This window comes from Xiphophorus hellerii, chromosome 21 (assembly GCF_003331165.1).
Source record: "Xiphophorus hellerii strain 12219 chromosome 21, Xiphophorus_hellerii-4.1, whole genome shotgun sequence".
Classification (NCBI taxonomy): domain Eukaryota; kingdom Metazoa; phylum Chordata; class Actinopteri; order Cyprinodontiformes; family Poeciliidae; genus Xiphophorus; species Xiphophorus hellerii.
Genome location: NC_045692.1, coordinates 13,569,586 through 13,593,260, shown reverse-complemented (window position 1 = coordinate 13,593,260; position 23,675 = coordinate 13,569,586). Strand labels below are relative to the sequence as shown.

The window sequence follows — 23,675 nt, the reverse complement described above, 5'->3', positions numbered from 1 at the left end:
GATTTTAGTCTCAAAATAATCATAATATATAGTAATATTACGTCATAAATTGAAATTATGAGTTGAAAGTCATAACTTTGAAAATCTAAATGATTTTAAACGCCAAACTAGTGCCTGATTGTCAAAATGGCCAAATTCGGTTTTTTTTATCTCTATATATCATAATCCTGAACTTAAAAAATAAAAATGGTCAAATTTAAAATCGATTGTACAATTTTTTTATTAACTTATTGCATTTTAATAATGTTTTTTGAATATCAAACATGTACATTTTAAACTCATAATTTTATGTTGTGCTGAAATGAACTTCCACAGTCACTCACGGTTTGAAGAGCTTTGGCTCTGTGCCGTTCATGGCCGATCCGGCTTGGTGTTACAGCTCATAAAATGAACAATTGTAGCCAGCTCCCGTCTAAGGAATTGGGGTTTTCTCTCAATAATATATGTTTTTTGTGTAAAAAAAATACAAATAAAAGATAAAAACTTATTCAATCATAGCATCTAAAAGTATTAGTGAATGAAAAAGCACGTAGATACCAAAATATTCGGCCTTATTAGTAAATTGAACCAAATAATCTGGATCTCAAAAGAGATACGTAATTCCCATCACTTGTACGGGGGTGGATCCAAAATGGCGGTAGTTACCAGGGCCTTGCAGTTAAAAAAAACTAAAAGGCGAGTGAATGAAGTCAGCTGACACCCAGCCTGCCGTCACGCACCGCAGTAGCCAGCTTTTTTCCTTCGAGGCAAGACCTTTAACGACCACTTCACGATCAGACGGTAACAAAATCTATATATTTGTACTGGGTTCAGTGGTTTTGTTATTTGCAACAAATAAGGTTTGTTGTGCTCGGGTGTTGAAATGAAACCGCTTAGCTTTGCTGTAGCGACAAAACGATAGAGGCAGCAGTTTTTCTGAACCAGGCCGACAGAGGCGGCTTGCTATTTAGTATGATACTAAATTATAGTTACATTCTAGTTAACATTGGTTTTAATGTAACGAACCAAGTTCAATTCAGAGATATTCTTATGTTTGATTTTACGACTGGGTTATATCCGCTTTCCGCAGTGCAAATAAATATAGACAGTCATTTCGAGGAAACCTGTCCGACATCCCTGAATTCAGATTCAAAGCTCAAATCTAAACTCGATATAAAGCATCAGCTTGACACTGGAGTTTTCTAAGCATTAACATCTCCACTGTTTACACAGCAGTCTGGTTTGATAAAATGAAATAATGGATCATCGGAGTTAGCTATGTTACAGGGTTTTGCAGGTAACATCACCATGTTAAAATGTTCTGCGTGACTATCACGCATATATGATACAAATATGAGCTTATTTTTGCCCTGTCTCTTGCCTACAGCATATGAGACAGAAAATACGATCTATACTTTATGTCTGCCTTTTTAACAAGAGGGCCTCCTTTTCCAAATATACAAAATTGGACAACAGGAGACATTTTCCTCTTTTCACAATTATTGATTATCCAACTCACTGTGGATAATGATCATTTTTTGTAGATCAAGTGTTGTCAAGTGGCAGGGCTTCTCCAGAGTTTCCACACAGCTAAAAAAAAATTTACTTCCTAGTCTGACACTGTGCTCATTTTCCACTTCCTTAAAAGAGAGTGGGAAGCCAGTCATGTGCCAAAATCATATGATCAAGTGAAGGTTGAAGTCTTGTTTCATAGACCATATGGCTAAAGTTTATGAGAAAATGGTTTGACCAGTATTGTTTTATCAGAATTTATAATTCATTTGTAAAGACTGGTGAGTTGAATGACAGCCACTATAAAAAGCTTATTACAAGGTTTGTGACAAGGCTATATACCATGTAATGTAAATGTGTCCAAAAGGTCCTTCAATAGAGACTTTAAATGTAGATCTGGAAAACAGATGTACATGAAAGACTTTATTTGTACAGTGTGTCTTTAGGGTTCTGATGGGAATGAGTATCATGTCTTCCTGAATGCACCAATATAAATGTACTAAAGTATACAGTCACTGGTCAATTTATTTGGTATTCTTTGCTGGTATCGTATTTGATCCCTTTTTGCTTTCAGAACTGCTGAAAATGTTTTGTATTTTTGGTCCATATTGACATGATAGCATCACACAATTCCTCCACATTAGTTAGTAATCCAAATCTTCCATTCCACCGCATCCCAAAGTTGCTCTGCTTGTTTAAAATCTGACCATACAGTTAAATTATTTTCATGTCCAATAAATCAGCTTTGTGATATGACACATTATCTTGCTGGAAGTAACTGTCATGCAACTGATTTGTTTATCTCTGTATTGCATGCCTTTCTGCAGAAGCCCTAGAGATAGTTTAGTGTGAAAAGCGGTTTCTGAAATACTTAGACCAGCTCACCTGGCACCAACAATTATGCTGTTATCAGTCACTTAAATCTCATGCTGATGCTACATGAGCTCATAAAGATGCCTACATGCATTAAGCTGCTGCCTTGTCAGTCTTCTGTTTGAATATGTTAATCCTAGCTGATGTGTTTTGTTTTCTCTTCTTTTGTGCTCTAAACCAGTTATACAGTCGAAAAAATAAATGAAGAAATTAGATGATTTAATATTATAGGTTTGCATTTTTTTTTTGTATTTAAGCAGATGCTCTCCCGTACAGTATGTCATGGAATGCTGGTAGAAATATTTTCAACATCACATTTAGATTGACTCTGCTAATGGGCTCCGTTTCAGTTTAAGCTAGATCAAATATAAAATTTAGCTGATTAACATCTTTGGATTTAAGTTTTTATTTTGTTGTGCAGTTTATTTCTACTAGAAATCAAAGAAGCAGAGTGTCTTCTTTGGTTTGATTCTTGCAGTACTTCCGCTGACCTTTTGGTGGCGCTGCTTTACTCATACCCAGATGGTTGGAGCAGCCAGACGTAAGCAGGAAGATAGATGTGTACATCAGTAAGAAGGGCATAAAAGGACACAGGGAGAGCAGCAGTCATTGGATGCAGAAAATTGCACTTTCTTGTAATGTCTACTTGCTCTGAGACGGACTAATTCATGCATTAGTTTGTTGTACATCTGAAGGTAACTGTGGAGTCGGCTGCATTGGGGGATGGGTTTGTCACGACTGCTGACAGCTTGAGCTGCTGCTGCTGCTGCTTTGCTGTACAGTTTGTGCAGCAAAGGATTTAACCATTAATGTTGTTTATGGAGTTTTGGAAATGACACAAATGTGAAAAGAGACTGTTATTAGCTTTATTTTAATATATGTACTGTTTTGAATGGTGCATTCAGATGATGGATGATTTTATTACTTTAGTTCTCTTGACAGTCAACATCTGTTTTGTTTTGGCAGAATGAATTTAATCAATAGATTTGTAATTCATTTTTATGTGTTTTTTTTCTTGTCTATTCTGGTCAGGACTCAGGATACTAACCAGTGAAGATGGACATGTCCAAGCTGCCCAAGATCAGGGATGAGGAGCGAGAGAGCCAGTTTGGATATGTTCATGGCGTCTCTGGACCAGGTCGGCCGCCATGGGCTCACATATACACAGATACATTTATAAACAAAGATTTAGTCACATTTGAGTTGCAGCCTTTATTAAGTGCAGTCCAAAAAACTTAAATATCTCTTGTGTTCTCCAGAGAGAAAACTTTTTATTACTTTCTTCCTGCCACTTTCTTATAAAGTCACATTTGCTAAAAGCAAAACCAAAAGTTATCATATCCTCAGAGTGGAGGCAGTTGTCTGATTAATACTATTTTTGCTTGGTCTGTAAGACTGTCAATGTGCATGCTATCTAATGCAACTTAAACAAATTTTCATTCATGCAAAGACGTAATTTATTATTTCTTTTAGTTAAAGATAATATTTTTCTCTTAATTGCGTTTGTCAGTGGTGACGGCCACGGCCATGGCAGGAGCAGCCATGTATGAGTTGGTTCGTGTGGGTCACAGTGAGCTGGTGGGGGAGATCATCAGGCTGGAGGGAGACATGGCCACCATCCAGGTCTACGAGGAGACATGTATCCTTGTTGGTGTTTGATGATTTAATTTTTGGAAAACTATGATGTTTTTCACCAATGCATTCTGTGGGTTTCCATTGTTCACAGTGATATTAACACCCCCAATTCTGCCATTTTGTTTGACAAGCGTGTTTTACAGTTCCTATTTATTTGAACTTTGAATTCATGTTAACTCAACAACAGAATATTAGGGACAGGCTAAGATGTAATTCTTTTATATTGAAATAAAAGACACTTTTTGAAAAATATTTTTTTCGTAATTTCTTTTCTTTTTTAAGATAAAGAAAGCGAGAAAAAAATTTTTGAAATTGGATCTGATACGAACTAATGAGAGATTTTATTTTTATGCCATATCAAAAAGGTTGCACTTTATAAATGTAGGGCGACTGTGTCAAGGAGTTTATTTTGGACACAACTGTTCATTCTTACCATTGGTGGGTTTTTCTGAGTGTAAATTCAGCTGGCGTGTCGGTGGGAGACCCTGTGCTGCGAACAGGAAAGCCTCTCTCTGTCGAGTTGGGTCCAGGTATCATGGGCTCCATCTTTGATGGTATCCAGCGACCCTTAAAGGACATCAATGACCTCACACAGAGCATCTACATCCCCAGAGGAGTCAACATCGGCGCCCTCAACCGAGACCTGAAGTGGGATTTTTCTCCCAGCAAGAGCCTGCGAGTATGACTTTCGTCTTGAGATCATTTAGATGAGGTGTCTGTTCTGTATCGATCTTCCCTTTTCTTAACATCAGGTTGGGAGTCATATCACAGGAGGAGACATTTATGGCATGGTCTTTGAGAACTCTCTTATCAAGCACAAAATCATGCTTCCTCCCAAGAACAGAGGCACTGTCACCTATGTGGCTCCACCTGGAAGCTATGACATCTCTGTAAGTTCGGCAAATCAACTCTTTACCTAGTGTCCGTTGGGCCTCGCTTTGGGTTAACTTTCTGTCTCTTTCCATCAGGATGTGGTGATGGAGCTGGAGTTTGAGGGTGTGAAGGAGAAGTTTACCATGGTGCAGGTGTGGCCTGTCAGACAGGTCAGGCCTGTCACAGAGAAGCTACCTGCCAATCACCCACTGCTGACTGGACAGAGGGTGCTGGACGCCCTTTTCCCGTAAGCTTCACATCCTCTCTCAGAGGATTTAAGGTGTTTTGAAGATGTTCTCTTAATCCAAGGCTTCTCTTCCTGTATGAAGATGTGTGCAAGGAGGAACCACAGCCATCCCAGGAGCCTTTGGCTGTGGAAAAACCGTCATCTCTCAGTCACTGTCCAAGTACTCCAACAGCGACGTCATCATCTATGTAGGCTGCGGGGAGCGCGGTAATGAGATGTCAGAAGTACTGAGAGACTTCCCCGAGGTGATTCCAGGGGTTTTTATCAAAATATCTTTTTGAAAGCAAGTTAGCCTAATGCTCGATGCAACTGACAGTATTGTCTGATCATCAGCTAACCATGGAGGTGGATGGAAAGACGGAGAGCATCATGAAGAGAACAGCACTGGTGGCTAACACCTCCAACATGCCTGTCGCTGCCAGAGAGGCCTCCATCTACACAGGTGAAGCCAACAACAACACTGCGTCACTAATCCATACTGTGCATCGCGAGATTATTTGTACCTCTTTGAATTGTCTTACTGCTTTATGTGGTAGAGTGACACAAAAAAAAGGTTGTTGAGACCATTAATGGACAAACGGCTTTAAAAAGATCAAGAAACTCAGCAGAAATTTAACTTCAATACTAGTTAAAAACTAGTGTTTTGTTCCACTTTAAAATTACTGCCAAACCAGTTGGTTTTAATGAGACCGACTAGTTTGTGTTGGTCTCATTAAAACACACTAAAGTTTGTGGCTGCATTATGGCAACAACAGGTTTGAATATTTTTGCAAGGCACCCTAAACGCTGGGAGCAATTGCTCATTGACTATTTTTGTTGTTTTTGTTACTTTTGCGCACATAATAAATCTGTTTCTGTAGGAATCACGTTGTCCGAGTACTTCAGGGACATGGGATACAACGTGAGCATGATGGCCGACTCCACCTCACGTTGGGCCGAAGCTCTTAGGGAGATTTCTGGACGTTTGGCAGAAATGCCTGCTGGTAAGTTTGGAGACAAGGGAAAATTCTGCTCTATTAATGTGGCTAGGCACAAAATACCACGCAAACATTGTGTAACATACGCAACACAAATGTGTAAAGCATCAGAGTTCATTCTGGACTAAGGTGGACTAAAAATCACCTTCTATGCAAATGATTAGCTTAGTTTTGCTAAAAGACATAATTCTGGCATTTTGTTTCTGTTAAAGGAAGGAACATTTCCTCTATCACAATGTGTTGTGGTGTTTAATATGAGAAGCACCAGCTAAAAATCTTTTACTGTGAAATAGACCTCTGTCAATGAAATTATGAAATTCTAGTTTTCACTTCCTCATATTAAACTTCTCAAATGAAGCATGTGGTGGATATTTCCCTAAAGAGTCTGCCATGTAAATTTATCAGCAGCAGCTGCTGCACTTTTGGTCTGTTTACGGAGTTTACTCCTCACACTTTTTGCTTTTGATTTATGAATAGTTTGTTAGATTAAGCAAAGAGTGGAGCATTGCACCGTTTCATTTCAGTATTCGAAGCTGAATCGAAGAAAAGTAGGACAACTCTCAGCATGCAGGTGTAACCTGTGTTTCTACCCTCAGACAGTGGATATCCGGCCTACCTGGGCGCCCGACTCGCCTCCTTCTACGAGCGTGCAGGAAGGGTAAAGTGTCTGGGCAACCCTGAGAGGGAGGGCAGCGTCAGTATTGTTGGAGCGTGAGTACAACTTTCCGTCACTAGAGGGAGACAAAGTTTACTACACAGTCTGCAAAAGTATGGAATTGAAATGAAAGTATTTTTCAGGTCTGTGGATATAAATGCAAAATATATATTTCTATTTCCACACATTATTCCCCATCCTGGACATTATTCCCCACTCTGTTCTAATCTACTCTGTTCTGCCTTATTCCTGGCCTTTCTTCCCTTCTTTTTTAATTTCTGTCAGTCATCACTCTCTCATGCCCTTGCTTTCATTCTTTTCCCTGTATCTTGTGTTCTTTCTTCTTTCACTCTTATTGTCTTTCTTACTTATATCCATCATCTTCCTGATGGCTTATCTCTGTTCCTAACTTTTTGCCTATTTGTCCTTCTTTCCACACATCCTTTTATTTCTGTCCTTGAGTCCTACCTCCTTTCCTGGTATTCTTCCTACTTTTCTTATGTCCTGCTTCCTTCGTCCCTATTTTCTTATGCCATTATTCCTTTTTTGTTCTTTTCAGACTTTGCTGTAATCTTACCTCCTTTTCTTTTGTATTTTCATCGTTTTTTTGTCTTGCATCTCTCTATTATCCTTTCTTCTTTCTTTGTGTTCTGTCTCCATTCGTTCCTTTTGCTCATCCTTGCATCTTTTTCCATTGTGTACATTTTTCCTTCTTCTGTCCTTCAATTTTTGTCCTTATTACTTCTCTTTTTTGTATCCTTTGTTACTTTTTATTCCTTGTGTTTTTCCTTCATTCATTTTGTCCTTTGTTGACTGTTGACTCCATCCATCCTCATGTCTTTACTTGTTCCAATTTTTCTGTTCTTATTTCCTTATTTAGTCCTGTATTTTCTTTCCTTCCTTTCTTCTTTTGTTATGCTTTTTCTATTTCTATTCATTCTTCTATCCATCTTTCCTTTTTTGTGTGTATCCTTCTCCGTGTCTGATCTCATGTCCATTTTTTCTTATTTTTATCTCCAATCTCATTCCTTGTTTCCTTCCTTCTGAAATTCTTTCCAATCTTTACTCCCTTCCTTTCTTCTTCCTTGTGTCCTTTCTAATTTCCTTATAGCCTGCATCCTTTGTTTTCTTGTATCCTTCCAATCCTTATATAGTTCAACACTTGTCATTATTTCTTTTTCTTTTCATCATGGAAGGTTTCCTTTTAGACCTTCCATGATCAGTGGAAGGTTTTTAAACTTTGAAATTAACATAAAATGCTGGAAATTCTGAGAAGTAGATGACTGTATGGGAAAGTATGGAAAATCATTCCTATTTGTTGTGGATGATAGTAGTTTAATAAATCGTTTGCTCTGTTCTCAGTGTATCACCTCCTGGTGGCGACTTCTCTGATCCCGTTACTTCAGCCACGCTTGGTATTGTGCAGGTAAGCAGTTATACTCTCATTCATCTGTCCTCTTCTCAAACACACCCATTCTATCAGTGGTAGATGCTTCACCAAGTACGTGGGTCATCCCCTCCTCAGGTGTTCTGGGGTCTGGATAAGAAGCTGGCTCAGAGGAAGCACTTCCCCTCCGTCAACTGGCTGATCAGCTACAGTAAATACACTCGCGCTCTGGACGAATATTACGACAAGCACTTCCCAGAGTTCGTTCCGCTGCGTACTAAAGCAAAGGAGATCCTGCAGGAGGAAGAAGACCTGGCCGAGATTGTGCAGCTTGTCGGAAAGGTAAGTCACAAAATATATTCTGCTTTTGCTCGTCGAAGCACCTAAATCATGTGCCGTTCACTATGAATTAAAGATGAATTCCCTTTTGATAGGCTTCATTGGCAGAAACCGACAAAATCACTCTAGAAGTGGCCAAACTGCTTAAAGATGACTTCCTGCAGCAGAACGGTTACACCCCATATGACAGGTAAAACGCTACCATGGGGGCATTGTCTACTTAGCACTGCCTCTATCACACTCTAAAAGAACCATTATAGTTACTGAATAATTTACTTCCGCAGGTTCTGCCCCTTCTACAAGACGGTGGGCATTCTGTCCAACACGATAGCTTTTTATGACATGGCCCGGCATGCGGTGGAGACCACAGCCCAGAGCGACAACAAGATCACCTGGGCCATGATCAGAGAGCACATGGGAGAAATCCTCTACAGGATTAGCTCCATGAAGTTCAAGGTGAATTTGGGGGGGCTGTGAAGGTTTATGGGTCTTGCATAAATTTAAAGTGAATGTTCGAATAGAGCTGGACGATGAGGCTTAAACAAAAAATCTCTGATTTTTTAATTTTTTTTTTATACTGGATCCAATTTCTGAATGTAATAGATTTGGTTTTGTTTTGTTTATTTTTCTAAAAAAAGAAATTACAAATGACAAAAAATATTTTTAAAAAAATGGGTTTTTCTTCAGTCTTTCAGTCTGTGAGATGAATTACAGAGTATTATGGCTGGGCTACGAGAATGTTTGTTTTAAGGAGAATATGGTCAGAGTATCAGCAAAATAAATATGTAATTTTACCCGGAAAAAAAACGCATCTTAAAATTACTAGAAGGAATTTGTTTTAATGAGAAAAATAGTTTGATAGTTATCAGAATTTGACGTGACCATGTCAGTTCATGTTGCTCTTTCTTTGAAATAGATACCGTTTTTTGCGTGATCATTAAAAAATCCTCCTCTTACTGATAATATGCTCATGTGTGAAAAGATTAAGTATTATCTATAAAACTTATACCAACATTCCTCTTTATTTTTTATTTTTCGTGTCTCATAAAAATAAAAAATCCTTCTAATATTACAACTGTATTCTTGTAATATTTTAATATTTTGACTTTGTAATAAAAATCTAATTTGGGTCTAATACTGCATCGAAGAGTTGGCCTGAATTCAAAGTCCAGATAAATAGAAGCTGTAAAACATGCTTGTCAAACAAGATGGTTGGCATTGACTGTGGTGACATCACTCTGAACTATGGAAACCCAAGGACTGCATTGGTGAAAAACAAATCTAGATTTCCAAAAATTAACAAATCAAAAACCAAAAATTTAATTAAATCAATTTATCATCCAGCCTTACGTTCGAGGTTTTTCATTTTAAAGTGAATGTAAAATGCTAAGAGTTTGTAGCTACTAGATGTGAGATTTATTGGAGACCTAATTCTCACTGTTTGATTGGATTTCTGTGTGCGTGTGTGTGTGTTTGCAGGACCCGGTTAAGGACGGCGAGGCCAAAATTAAGACTGAGTACGCACAGCTTCTGGAGGACATGCAGAACGCCTTCCGCACGTTGGAGGAATAGGCTCACGCTGCCCTTCCAGTCTTTCCATCTCTACTCCTCCACCGCTGAGCACATTCCACCTCCGTGTATTCCCAGACATCGTGTGCTTCCCCTGTGATCCTCTGTGCGTGAACGTGCGAGTGCGTGTGTGTGTGTGAAACTTATTGTGGAGGGAAAAAGAGAAAGATGTACTGTATTCATTATTTGTCGCCTCATACAGGCGTACTCTGGATCCTCTGCATGGTCACTGACTGTGTGTGAGTGCGTGTATGTGAATGTGTTAAATATGCGTGCGTTACTTTTTTAATTTACACGATTTCTGTGTAGCTGTGTTGCTTTTCCTGAAGATTTTTCAGTTCATGTGTTGTAATTCAGACCATCTGTACAGAAGAGTATTGAATATAAATTTAAGAAGATCAGTCTATTTATTGCCAGCATTTCTTCTGTTGTTTTTGCTGCTGTTTTTTTTTTATTTTGTTGACGTTTTATGGTTGTATTTCCGGCTGTGTAGTGCTGTGTACTTTGCTGCGTGAAAGTCCAACTGTTTAATCATAATACTCTCAAAGAATTAAATCATTGTGGGGTAAAAAAAACAAGGTGTCGAGTGTTTTGCTCAACCTCATTGTGTGTGTCTATGCAGTTAAACTGGTATTTCTGCATGACTGTAATACTGGAACATCAGCTCTATGGCAGCAGCAAAGCAAAGACATTTTTCTTAAACATAGAGCTGATTCTGTTCATAATTAAATTGGATTACTTAAGGTGTGTACTGCAAGTGTTTAGATTTTTAAATACAAACACAGATGTCTATAATTTAAAAATTATTTTAAGAAATCACTTAAATCAACTCTGATTTGCTCTTAAAATTGGGCATAATTTCCGAAACCACAAACACCTGGTTATAGAAATCACCCTGCTTTCCGAGAGGACTAGTTAATAAAAAGTTTGGATTCTAACCAGCTGATTTAAAGCGTCATCAGTGAGGCGTCAACTCCCACAAGGCGTTTTTCCCTCCCGGCTGGATGAGACGCACCTGCTGAAGCAGCAAGCGGGAGGAGGAGCACATTTGGCTCAACCTCAGAGGTTTCAGAACCAAACAAACCTACTTTTTAAACCTCGGCCAGACAGAACCGGAACCCTGGGTCCTCTCCGTGTTAGGTAAGTGACCGATGGCTGCAGGTCTGGCTTGGATAACCCACACGTGGACACGTAGAGGTGAAGGGGAACAGCGGGCGACTTTATCTGATTGACATACCTACAGATCAGCTGATGATGGCTCTTATCGGAGAAAACGGCTGCTTTGTATTTTTACTCGGATCTGGTGGTTTTAACTTTGCTGTGGTGTGGAAAGGTGATGTAGCTGTTTATTCAGAAGCGGGATTAAACCCATCCTAAGCATAGATCTCCAGACAAACCAGTTTTTGTTTCAATAATGCTTACTTCTATGGCTTCTTTGAATAGCTCTGTCGCATTACGATTTTTCTCTTATACTTTTAAATTTGGATTTTCTGACTACTTTTGCACTTTTGAAGACCAACTTATTTTGATCAGTCGAATTGTAATGTTTCTCATTAAAACGTAAGGTCAGGCACTTCAGATTGCAGAGTTGAGTGGATTATTTTGTATCATAATTTTCTCAAAAACTAAATTTTGGGTTTTCATTAGCTGTCATCTACATACATAAAATGAATATAAAGGCCTAAACCCTGGGAGGTTTGTTGGGCAGTTGCTCAGGGTGGCATAAGAAGGGGGGAAACAGAAGAATCATGTAAAGTATATATTTGTTTGCACCCTAATAAGGTTTATATTGGTTTAATGTACATGCAGTTAATGGAGCGTTAGGATCCCTTTATGTTGAATAGGTGTATAAGTTGAGGGAAACATGGATATATACAGTATATATAAATTTAATAAGTAAAAATCACTAAATCCTGGACAATATTTTGATATAGTCTCTTGGAGAATTACGACTTAGGCCGGGTCTCAATTTGTGGCTGAAAAGAGCTGCTCACACCTGAGCAACCTGACAAACCTTGAGTTATTTTGCAATGTTCAGTTGTGCCAGCAATTTAATCAGTTCTCCAGTTGAAACCAAAGCTGCCTTCACCATATAAAAAGTTTGTCAGTTCAATATTATTATAATTATTTAAAATTCTTGTCTAAAGAGCCAAATTATTGTGGTCTTGTTTTTGTTAATAAAGGCAACCGAGTGGTGAAAAATCCAGAGTAAAGGGGGAAACTTATTTCATAACTATAGTAATGTTGTATAGAGGAACCATTCAGACTAAAAATCTTTTACACTGTTTTATGTGAAACATTGAGATGTCTTGATTGAATGGTTTATTCTTGACAACTTTTGTAGCTGTCCATTTTATTACTCTATCATCTTTAAGTGTAAACCTGGATATTTCTGTTGTAATTAGCCCAGCAGAGCTGATGGACCAGCTTTCCAACCGGTCAGGAGTGGGCAGTGACGATATCACGGATGAAACGGGATCCCTGCTGGACGTCCAGTTGAGCTCGGATGAAGATGTAAGGAACATTTAAAACAAACAAGAACCTGGAGCACAGACCTGAAAGTCTTCAAAATTATTTTCCTCAGACTTTAGTCATGAGGACAAAGGTTGCTAAGAATAAACTAACAATATTACACATAAAATGAAGATCTTTCACTGCTCTCTAGTGGTTCAGATGCAGTATTGCATTATTTTCAACTGCATCATCTGTTTCAGACACAGATGCAGAAGAAATGTTCTGAAACTTTGAGTTTTAAATTTATATGAACCTGTAATCTTCCTGAAACAGAGCTCCGATGCTCTGGGTCCATGTCTCGCTGTGCCTCAGTCTCCTCTGCCAAGCTACAAACAGAGGGTGGAGGAGTTTAAGAGGCTGTTCAAGGAGCTTCCTGACTCAGAAATACTCATTTTAGGTAAGTTCAGGATGGAGAAAAAAAATTATTTTTTAAAAATCATTAGTTATTTAGAGACTAAATTTGGTGGGGAAAAAGCTTTAGTTCTCAAGTTTTGGATATATTTGCAAATATTTGAGCTGCCTATTCCACAATGTCTTAAAATAAGTTCCTGAGATTAAACAGAAAGTTTTAAAGTAAAACTTCAAGTGTTCTTATCTGTCTGTACCGGGTGTCTGCTTTATGTTTTCTCGTCAGACTATCCCTGCGCCCTCCACCGGGACATCCTCCTCCAGGGACGCCTCTACCTCTCAGAGAACTGGATCTGTTTCTACAGCTATGTGTTTCGTGGTACAAAGGTAATGAGACTGAGGGGGGAAAGGATGAGGAACCGGAAATGAGTCTTAACTTTCAACAATGATCCCCAATGTTGCTATTCTTATCCATAAAAAAATTACGAATAAATTCTTCTTCTTTTTTTAAACCTGTGAAAAACAGCCATTACAATGGAAAACATCTTGCGCTCTAACATAATTAATTAAAAAGAGCCGTTTAGTTTCTTTAAAATTGGATTAATAATTAAATTATGATAAATGAAAAAACGGTAAGTACAGACAAGTTCTACTTTAGTTTATTTATTAGGATTTACCTGATAAAGTTAAACAAAAATTTGTGGAAGTGTTCCAGATTGAGAGAAAATATTGAATAGTTTAGGAAAGCATTATGGAGTCAATCCATGTTAAGGGTTACTGTGGACTAATTATGGAATTGCTCAGTGATGAGTAAGTTGTTTTGGAATTGCAGTTGTTTTAATTTGACTTCTAGGGTCAAATCGAACATTGGACAAGCAATTTTATTCATTAGTTGAAAAGTCTTAAAATATAGGAAAATTCAGAAGAAATTTTGACGGGGCCGGGTGCTGGCTGCATGCTTCTAAGTCTGAATCAAAGTTGCTATGGTTGAGTTGGTTGCAATGTAAATCAGCTTTGATCTTCAAATTATAAAGCGCTTACAGTAACACTCAGATTGGGGCATGTCTCTGTTTCAGTTCCATGAAAATAACCAAATGGGTATTATTGTGTCATGTAGGCTTTTTTTTTTTATTCCTTCTGTCTGTTGTACCATCTTATTTGGGTCAAAGGTCACCTGTACCTATATTTGCTTGTGTTAATCTGATCAGCTGTTTGTTACAATCCACATTACCCTAACACCCTAGATTCAGGAAATGGTTATAGAATAATTTGATTTTATACATGGCAAATAAAAGCGGAACAAGGCAGATAAATATTTTTGGGTTTTTTTGTAGAACATTCTGGTTTATATAAAACACACCTTGAAAATAAGAAATATTATTTTTGGTTTACATATTTTAAGATATATTTGTACAAAGCCAATGTTTCCTCTTGGTAAATAAAATAGGTTTTTGATCAGACTGAGAGAGTGGTGATTCCAGCAAGAAATGATGGTATGCATCAGTTGCACTAAAATGGGTGAAGTTACTCTTCACTTATCAAAGCACTCACTGGTTTATTTATTTGTTTAAAATGTATTTACAGATTACACTGTCTCTCAAAGATATAACCACAATGTCCAGAGAGAAAACGGCTCGACTGATCCCCAACGCCATCCAGATCTGCACACATACCGAGAAGGTATTTTGAGCAAAAAGAGACCTGATTAAGACTTTCTTTATATAAAAGAAAAGTACATAATCCTAAATATATTCGTCATTCATCCACAGTATTTCTTCGCTTCCTTCTCGGCAAGAGAGAAAAGCTACCTGAGTGTTTTCCGCATATGGCAGAACACTCTGCTAGACAAGGTAAGACTCTTCAGTGGAGCAGTCAGGCTCCAATAGGAGGAATGACTGCTACTCATTTGCAGTCAATTTTCTACCATCTAATCTCCTTCCTGAGGACCAGTGTGTCCAGTTATAAAGCAAATATCTAAACGCAGATACAGAAATCCCACAGACAGACACTGACTGACGTCATCAGTGAAGAACTGCAAGGTTTTGGCACTAGTTCAACAGACTGAGTTTTTGTTTACTGTTCTACAGGTTGGGGTAAGGTTTGAAGTTTACTCATTGAAGTCATGAATATAGTTCAAAATGGAACCACAGGATCTAGGCTTTCACCTTTGGCTCAGTTATTGATTAAAGTAACATGGGAAAGCAGGCCTATCTCATTCCCCCAAAACAGACATGTTTATTTCTGCACTTCAAAAACCACAATTTGTACAAAAAAATGCTGTAGCATGTTAGCTAAAGTACTTTTAAGAGGTGGAGTCAGGTAGAAACTTAAAGTGTGATAGATGGGAGCACATAGAAACGTGAAACTCTGAGCCCTTGAATCAGATCTGTTTTCTATTTGGGGATATTAGAGTAAATACGAGATTTTTTTTAAATTTTTATACAAGAATACATTGAAAAATAAAACTGATTTTTTTTTTTTTTTTTAAAGAAACCCAACGTCCTTTTTATTACAAGTCTCAACCTACTGTTGAGATTCCAAAAAATAAAATGCAAAATGCAATTATAGGGCTCCATGAAAGTGTCAGTCAGAATCAAAACTAAACTGTCAACAAAATGTTGGGATCTAAAAATAATTAATAAAATATGGCGGAAGTAACTGATAAGGGTGCCTAATTTTATTAGGCGCATCATGGCTGTGAATAAACAGCAAGTACAAGCATCACAGAGAAGGCATTTTGCATTAGGGTGACCTCCTTTGGTATATTATTATGATCAACTTTCAGTCAGAGTGAACTTCAGCCCTTTAATTTGATCTCTGCTGCTGCAGCCCTTTTTTTCCCTGAACGGTTCCCCTCTCACAGTATGGGGACTGCAATCAGGTAAACACCTGTGTAAAACTTGAGTTCATTGACCCCATCTGGGTGTGGCCAAGAGATTTGTATCGTCAAGCTGCCTGTGACTAAACGGACTTCGCCGCGGCTCGACGGCAATGACTTGCTGCTCGGTTCTCGGTTTCTCTCTCTGCGCAGAAGAGGAGGGTTTCTATTAAATATCTAACTGGTGTTTGGGCGGCGCGTCTTTACGGACTTCCTTAATGCGCGGTGGTGCGTTCAGGTCACACGGCGTATGAGCCATTCAGAACCCGGTTGAAGCGCGCAGGGGGATATGTCCTCTGACAGGTAGGAGAACCCCGAGGAACCGGTTTACTGAAACTTTGTTTTTAACGCCGACGCTAAAATAAAGGAATTATTTTTCATTTAATAGGCTGAATGAGCAGATATGCGTCTCTATTTCTAGCTCCTCACGTTTGAAGTTTGTTTTTGGCTTTTCCCCCCCAATAGATATTAGGTAATCTGAACTTCTTTTGCAGTGAGAACACAGTAATGCAACCTGACTGACCTAGTTGACGATGATTGTATTTGTAGGTTGTCACCCATGGAGATGAGACTAAATTATTCCTTATGGAGTTCTCCAGGCTATACACCCTCTGCATAATTGCTTGTTTTTGTGTTCCCCTTCTGGTACCAAGAGAATGCAGGAGGAGACCTCTGCATACTTCTAATTGATGTTTATTTATCTTTATTTTAGACTTTGACGTGCCCTGAGCTGTGGCAGATGATCAAACAGCACTATGGCTATGATCTGGGCCTGAACAATGAGGAGATGGAGAGTTTACAGGTGTTGATAGAATCAACTGGGCAGACCAGGTAACTTTCCCTCAGCCCTTGGGACCTTGAACGTGTTTTTTTCCCCCCTGACTTTAAAGATACCTCAGGGTTTCATTCTTTCTTTGGTTGACCAACAAACAATGACCTTTAATACGCAGTTTGGGGTATAGATTTCAAAATAACTCCCTTAAAAATTTAAAATAATTTTTTTTTAAAAAGCATGAAAAATATAAACCTGCATTGTGCATGTTTGGGTAATGACATCACAAGAGGCAAAATAATCAACCAATCCCAACTGATTTTCTTAATATTACAGTGACCTTTCACTGATTTCAGGACTCGGAAGCATTCAAGTTTCATCTCAGTAGTTCGGGGTTTAGCACCGTATGTTTAAGACCGAGTTTGACTCATCATGGCAAAGCTGAAGAAAAACGGTGGAGATGGTGGTAATTGCCTTCAAAAATTTAACTGGTACGAATGTGTATATTACTCTGAATTTATCTCGTAAAGGGCGAAGGAGCAAAATAACCAGCAACCGTTTGATTGCAAAGAGGGAAAAGAAGATGAAGACCTATATCGCTGATTCGAATTATGCCTTACAAGATGTCACAAGAGGCAAATAAGAGCATGAACTTTCTTTGGGGAAGGCATAGATTTTATCTTTATTAATTGACAATTTACAAGGGAATGGCAATAAAAAGAAAAATAGAAAACAAGACCATGGCAGCGTGTTCTAAAAAGGAAGGTTGATTCTACAGAAAAGTTTGGTGCCAGCTTTAATCTGCTTTTTTTGGTTTTGCTTGTTTTTTTTAGCCTGCAGCAGAAGTTCAGCGGTGGCGTTGATGAAGGTCTTGGGAGACTGGAGCGGCCCAACAGCCTCCGTCTCCCAGTGGTGGAGCATGTTCCGTTGCAGAGCTCCACACCTCAAGGAGAGGAGATGCCTTCACCCATCAGCTCACCAAGGACAACCAACACGGTATCATCTTCTTTTCCTACATTACAAAATATTTTCTTCGCTCAAATTATCTTCTTAGAATGCTATTAATTTCCTGCAGGATGAGTCTCTTAACACCCCGTCCCTACACCGAACTCCGACTCTTCCATTGGAGCGACACCTTGCAGAAAGGCTCTCCAAGCGTTCCACTCAGTCCCTCGACCTCAACGCCAACGAGAACTTGTTGGAGCAAAGCGGCTCGGAAACCAATGAAGAAGGTAAGAGGAGAATGGGGACGCAGATTGTTTCTCTTGGTTGATTTACTTATTTTTGTTAATTACATTGCGCTCGTGTTTGCTTCCACCAGTGGAGGATCGAATGGACAAGTCCGAGGAACCTGGGCGACTGTACCTCAACAAGGTTTTCCACATGAGCGCAAGCAAAATGTTTGCGCTGCTCTTCACAGACTCCAGCTTCACTCAAAGGTTTATGGAAATCCGCAGGATAACGAGTAGGACCTTACATCGATTTCTCCCATATTAAAACATATTCATGGAAGCTTTTTAATAAAGATTTCCCCTTTTTGTGTCTTCAGATGCGAGCTCTACTGCTTGGCAGAAGGATGACTCAGGAAATGACAAGCGGGTCATGAACTACACTATAACCATCAATAACCCCCTTATTGGGAAGTTCTCCACCGCTACAGAGTACCAGGTGTGGTTCTGTCCGTGTGAATGGTTGACTAGATGTGTAAACATGTTTTTTGTTTGGCTAATTTGAGCTTCATTTACCTCGTCAGACTCTGTCCAAAGAATCCAGGGAGGGTCAGTATTACCAGGTGGATGCTGTGGTGCACACTCATGACGTCCCCTACCATGATCACTTCTACACACAGAATCGCTACTACATCATACGAGTCTCCAAACGGAAGTGTCGACTAAGGTGATGAATTAATTGATGTGCAGACTATTTATTTAAATGTGAATGGATTTGAACTAAAAGTCTCAATTTTGTTTTGTTAGGGTGTACTCTGATGTGAAGTACAGCAAACCAACATTTGGTCTAATCAAAACCTTCATTACAAAAAACTCCTGGAGTGGCATTGAAGACTATTTTAGACAACTGGGTGAGTGTTTCTGGGACAGTCCAAAGGCAGAAAGGGCTTGTCCTTTTTACTTTTCATTCTCACTCCTTGATTTATTGTATGTTTTATCTGATATGAACAGTTTCTTCCAGCACACATATAGCACTACTGAATCATATTACTGCTGTATCTGCAGGAAGGGCAAAGAATATGAGGGCCGATATTGCAGTCACTCTTATCAGCTGCTCTGAATGCACGTCACACAAAGCTGGAACGGCAAACCTTCATTATCATTTATTGTGTGTGAATTAGTCATATCGCTATGGAGAATTAAAAACGATCTGGCAATAAGAACAACACTGTGCAATCTCAGCTATAAATGTTTTTGTGCAATAGATAAACACAAAATAGTGTGACTATCAATGGGGGTGCAGGAGAGATGCATGGTTTTCACATGCAGACTTTTTTTTGGTAATTTTGTTGCAAAATAGCCTAAGAACAACACAAAGCTGTACATAATTGTCAACAGAGGATGTTTTTTTCTGAAAATTCTTGTGTTCAGTTACACAAGCTGATTCAGATTGGAAAAAATAATGACGGTCTTCATTATTTTTCATTTAGATTTGGATCTGGACTTTGATTTAACCATTTTGACACACAAATACATTTTGATTTGCAACCCTTGCTCTATATTTACTGCTGATGTCCTGCCCCAGTCTGAAGACGGTTGTTGCCTGTAATAGGTTTTATTCCTTTCATTCGTTGTTTCATGTTTACTGTGTGTCCCCTATTATTTACAGCTACTTACTTATTGATTAACTTCTAGGCAGTTTGTTGCTCTGCTTTCCCCCCGCATATCCGAGTTGATGTGGATGACTAATGCATGACACAATTTGTATTACATTTCAGTAATGTGCCTCTTTGTTTTGCTCTTTGTCATAGAATTCTTATATGAAGTTTGTTGTTGTAGTGTGAAAAAGTGTATAATGTTGTCATAAATCCATTCAAAAGATGGATGAAGCTAATGATTATGAACATAAAAAACTAATATTGCATTAATACTGAGGGTAAATTGTTCTCTGCTCAGGAAAACTTTCATACCATTATTTATGGTATGAAAAAACAATACTGTATCAACTTTTTGTTTCAAAATGGTTGCAGATAAAACTTCATGAATCTGTGGATAGTTGTCATCCAATGTAGTTTAACAGGAATTTTGACTGCTGTCTGCAAAACACTTGAACAAGAAACTAGCTCACAATGTAGTGGGTAGCAAGGTGGTTGTTATTTTTAAATAAATAACTTCTTAACCCAACTTTCCTTTTCTATATATTCTTCGTGGTGATATAGAAGCTGAACTGCTGGAAGAGGAGGCAGAGATGAACCAAGCAGTTGGAGAGTCTGGAAAAGCTGGGCTCCGCAGGAGGAGGCGAACGTTCAGCCGGACGCTACTGGATCATGGAAAGCCCGGCAAGCAGTCAGTGCGGGATCCTGACGACAGAGATGGAAACATGGGTACTGAACTATTTCTTAAAGACATACCTAACCATACTTCTTTTACCATTTAGGCTGGTATAACCAGGTAGTGTTTTGCATGAAAAAGTTGGTGGCAAATTGATGCCATTTACATACAGTTGCTGACGTGGGAAGATGATTTGAAAAAAAATTTAAGACATTGCATCATTGTAGCTGAAGAATGGGGCAACATTTATCTCACGGTTCTGTTACAAAACATTTCCTGTCCCTATTAGAGCATATCCTGTTACATTAACCCAGTGCAAAGTTTTCTTATTAATTTAAAATTCTGCTTATGTCTGTATGCTAAAAAAGATTAAGCCTATTTAAATCTTGTGTTGTTTCAGGCCCCATGGATACCACAGGCCCACAGAGATGGAGCACTACTGCAATAGTTCTTAGCATGAGTGTAATGTAAGTTGATAAACTAAAGAGGGAACTGAATATTGTGATTTTTCTATTTTGTTTATGAGGATGTTTTTTTTCCCAGCTCAAGCATTCAAAGTCATTTCCTGTCAAACCTGCGAATGTCGCAACCTTTTGTGTCTGCGTCGATCATCTGATACCACTGTCTTTTGTTCTTGTGACATAAACTGTGTTTCCTCCTGGTTTCAGTCTGCTGATCCTGATGGTAGTCAATCTGGGCTTGTTTTTCAAGCTGTGGGCCATGGAAGACGTGGCTCACCGCATGTACCTCACGACAAAGCATCGGCTCAGGGAGCGAATGGAAACCAGGTTGGATAACCTGTCTTTTAATCAACATATTTCTGTAGATAATGGGACAATTGGTAGTTGACTAAATCTGAAAAGTGTTTGTGAAGGTGATGCTTATGCAGGAAAACATCAGATTATTTTTCTGCATAAGCAGCTCACCTCAGTTCCCTGCATTAAGTCTATGTAGATGCTGTCTCAGTGAATATGGTTGTACAAGAGGTGTTGCATCAGCTCTCGTCTAAAGTTACATGCTGTTGAGTTTGCACTCAGTAAGTGCATCGTATTATTGCATGCAGGAAAATAATGGTCTCTTTCTGACAGCTTTGGACCACAGTATGGTCCCAAGCCATTGCCAGGATTCAGGACAATTGAGGACATGCAGCTGCTAAAAACTGTCCTGCAGGACTCCATTCTTCTTCTAGAACAAGTAAGATATGAACTGCTAATGTGTAACACAAACTAATCACAAATTGCATTGGGTTGTTGGGTGGTAGACTGACATAGAGTTTACTGTAATTGAAAGTGAAATAATGTAAAGGTTTTCTTTTTGTTTTTAAATGGAAAATGTTGTGCAGAAATCACAGTAGTTGGTAACAAATCTAAAGTAGCCAAGGCATTTTATTTTTCTTTTTTTGCATTTTTCTTCGACCTTAAGATCAGTCGGATTAAATTGGGAATCTTTGTAAACCTCTATTTTCAAATCTTGCAACAGATTCTGAATTATATTTAGGTCTAGAGTTGGACTAGGCCATTCTAGTAGATAAATATGCTCCAGAGCCATTTTGGCCCCTCCATTGTGACTCTTACAAAACAAAGTAAGAAATGGTTTTTAATTTTAAAGGGAATATGATGTTGTGGTTTTAGCAGTTTTACAACATCAGCATAGAATATCAACAACAGAAGGAAACCAGTAGTATAAGGTTTTTAGAAGTAATTTTAATGAGTTATAGCTTCAAAGAATTTTGTGCTTTATATTTCAAAATAATATATTTTCCCTTTGTAAAAATATATATATTTTTAGATTAACTCCCCTGGCTCTCAAAGTAAGATTTAATTTAGTGCATATTCTAAAAAAAAAAAAAATGTGCCAAATTTTATTTTGTAGCAACAAAGACTAAATTTTTGAATTGGAAAAAGTTGCTGATCCTGATCTGAACCAATGTAGTTCAGGCTGTATGTTTAGTTTTGTTCTGCCTCTAAGGAAATCTTGGTGTCAATCTCAAGTCTTTTGCAATTGTTTTCTTAGAATTGCTTTGTACTTTGGTCCATCTTCCCATCTCAAACAACTGGCTTTCCTGTTTCTATGTATATCTACTTGTCTCTATATAGATTTTAAAACAAAAAGCACCTTCTACACAAACTTAGTCGTATGTTTTCCTCCACAGCTCCGTACCTCTCTAGTTGTGCTCCAGCAGAATTTTGCTATGGCCAATCAAACAGCAACTCAGCAGTGACCTTATCCTCGTCCCAACTGCACTTAAAGAAGCTGCGTTCACATCTGTGCTAAAAGAGCAACAGACTGCTGCAGCAGACTCCCTCAGAGGAGGCCTGGTATCCAAAGCTTTGTTGCTCCACTGGCGTCCCCAGACTCCAGACATACCATGTGTTGCCAGAGTTACAAGCCAGGATGATTTTTATTTTTATTTTTAAACTGAGCTGCTATTGAGGGAAAGATTGTGCAGCAGGTGCAAACTTCTTCAGGGTTCTCCGTTTTTAAAGCAGTGGCATATTATTCCTCCATTTTACCCAGAGATGTACCACTAGTGTAAATATTTATTTTACTTTTGTTTTTAGTGTTGGTACATGCATTACTATTTAAGAATTTTAATTTTTGCACAAGTCTTGTGAATATCTCTGAATCTTTAACTGAAATAAAACTGTTGTGACTTAAACCTGAAGGTTTTATTTTAATTTTAGCAAACATAAATCATGTAAATTAAAGGTTTGGCTCAGGTGTTTGGTTTATTGTATACATTTAATTTATATTTCAGGGCCAATGTCACTGTGTATAATTTAGATTTATTTTCTTTGTTTTGATTTTTAAGTGTAAAGGAAAAATATTTTCTTTTTTTTTATTTTTTAAATCAGTTGTTGAAGCACAATACAGTTGAGCCAGGTTTATTGTTTACAATGTTTTTATCCTGAATGTTAAAGGAACAGCAGTTTCATTCTGCTCTTTCACAGCCTGTATTTATATTAAACCATCTGTGCTTTTTACATTAAAATGATTTTTTTCCCTCTGTTTTTGTATATATTTATCACTGCAGATGTTAAGTGTTCAAAGTGAAATCAAGCTGATTGAAGGACTTATAGTTTGGACTCTGTGGTATTCTTGAATGCTAGGTGGACTTCATATTGTTCTTGAAATGGGAACGAATAAATGATTCAATGAAACTGAACCTTTTTTTTTTTTTCTCCATTTCACAGAACCAACACACAGCTTGGTCTTTAATTATTGACCAGAAGCCTGCGTCCTCTTGGCTAAAGTACATATTGCTCCTTGTGTTTAGTCCCTTTGACTGAACACAAAAGGACTAAACACAATACAATACAATAAGGCATCTACAGTAGGATTGCATTACAGCATATTCCCATTACCCAGTTAAATGTATTATCCTTACTAGAATGTGTATTGAGGCTTATCTGAATATTGTTCATCATCATGAAGGGGAGTTACAAACATGAGTAAAAGTGCATTTATTACTAAAAGAACAGATGATGCCAAATTTTTTTAGATGGACTGCATAAGCATGTTTATTTTTATTACATTCTTTAAACAGAAGCTTTTTAGCTTAACTTCTTAGCTGAGATTGTCACAAATCTATATTTTTGGCTGACTTTAGCCCATTG

At 38.2% G+C, this 23,675-nt stretch overlaps 2 protein-coding genes across 3 annotated transcripts; both read left to right on the top strand.

Annotated features, from left to right (window-relative positions):
- Positions 1 to 621: 621 nt before the first annotated feature.
- atp6v1ab (ATPase H+ transporting V1 subunit Ab) lies at positions 622 to 10,621 on the top strand. Of its 2 annotated transcripts, none has more exons than XM_032551221.1 (15): positions 622 to 780; positions 3,397 to 3,502; positions 3,875 to 4,003; positions 4,464 to 4,678; positions 4,752 to 4,889; positions 4,968 to 5,119; positions 5,202 to 5,364; positions 5,453 to 5,561; positions 5,980 to 6,102; positions 6,693 to 6,807; positions 8,114 to 8,177; positions 8,277 to 8,480; positions 8,573 to 8,667; positions 8,762 to 8,933; positions 9,957 to 10,621. In XM_032551221.1, the coding sequence occupies exons 2-15, from the start codon at positions 3,421 to 3,423 to the stop codon at positions 10,047 to 10,049; spliced, it is 1,854 nt and encodes a 617-aa protein (XP_032407112.1). In that variant the 5' UTR covers positions 622 to 780; positions 3,397 to 3,420; the 3' UTR covers positions 10,050 to 10,621. The 2 variants fall into 2 exon arrangements, with proteins under 2 accessions (XP_032407112.1, XP_032407114.1); XM_032551223.1 differs by lacking the exon at positions 622 to 780 and adding an exon at positions 2,886 to 3,059.
- Positions 10,622 to 11,059: 438 nt separating this feature from the next.
- gramd1c (GRAM domain containing 1c) lies at positions 11,060 to 23,224 on the top strand. Its single transcript, XM_032551220.1, has 18 exons — positions 11,060 to 11,186; positions 12,452 to 12,560; positions 12,834 to 12,957; positions 13,195 to 13,295; positions 14,493 to 14,588; positions 14,678 to 14,758; positions 16,499 to 16,617; positions 17,392 to 17,554; positions 17,634 to 17,790; positions 17,880 to 18,023; positions 18,108 to 18,226; positions 18,312 to 18,454; positions 18,535 to 18,638; positions 19,947 to 20,111; positions 20,459 to 20,525; positions 20,727 to 20,846; positions 21,147 to 21,252; positions 22,211 to 23,224. Exons 2-18 carry the CDS (start codon positions 12,465 to 12,467, stop codon positions 22,277 to 22,279), a joined length of 1,974 nt encoding a protein of 657 aa, XP_032407111.1. The 5' UTR covers positions 11,060 to 11,186; positions 12,452 to 12,464; the 3' UTR covers positions 22,280 to 23,224.
- The last annotated feature ends 451 nt before the right edge of the window (positions 23,225 to 23,675 follow it).

What these genes read in the sequence shown, in the direction of transcription:
- atp6v1ab (XM_032551221.1), top strand. Translation starts at nt 3,421, where the DNA reads ATGGACATGTCCAAGCTGCCCAAGATCAGGGATGAGGAGCGAGAGAGC. An exon ending in CCAGGTCTACGAGGAGACAT is followed by an intron (nt 4,004 to 4,463) that starts GTATCCTTGTTG and finishes GTGTAAATTCAG; the next exon opens with CTGGCGTGTCGGTGGGAGAC. An exon ending in GGTTACACCCCATATGACAG is followed by an intron (nt 8,668 to 8,761) that starts GTAAAACGCTAC and finishes TTACTTCCGCAG; the next exon opens with GTTCTGCCCCTTCTACAAGA.
- gramd1c (XM_032551220.1), top strand. Translation starts at nt 12,465, where the DNA reads ATGGACCAGCTTTCCAACCGGTCAGGAGTGGGCAGTGACGATATCACG. An exon ending in TCTGCACACATACCGAGAAG is followed by an intron (nt 14,589 to 14,677) that starts GTATTTTGAGCA and finishes ATTCATCCACAG; the next exon opens with TATTTCTTCGCTTCCTTCTC. An exon ending in CCATTCTTCTTCTAGAACAA is followed by an intron (nt 21,253 to 22,210) that starts GTAAGATATGAA and finishes TTTCCTCCACAG; the next exon opens with CTCCGTACCTCTCTAGTTGT.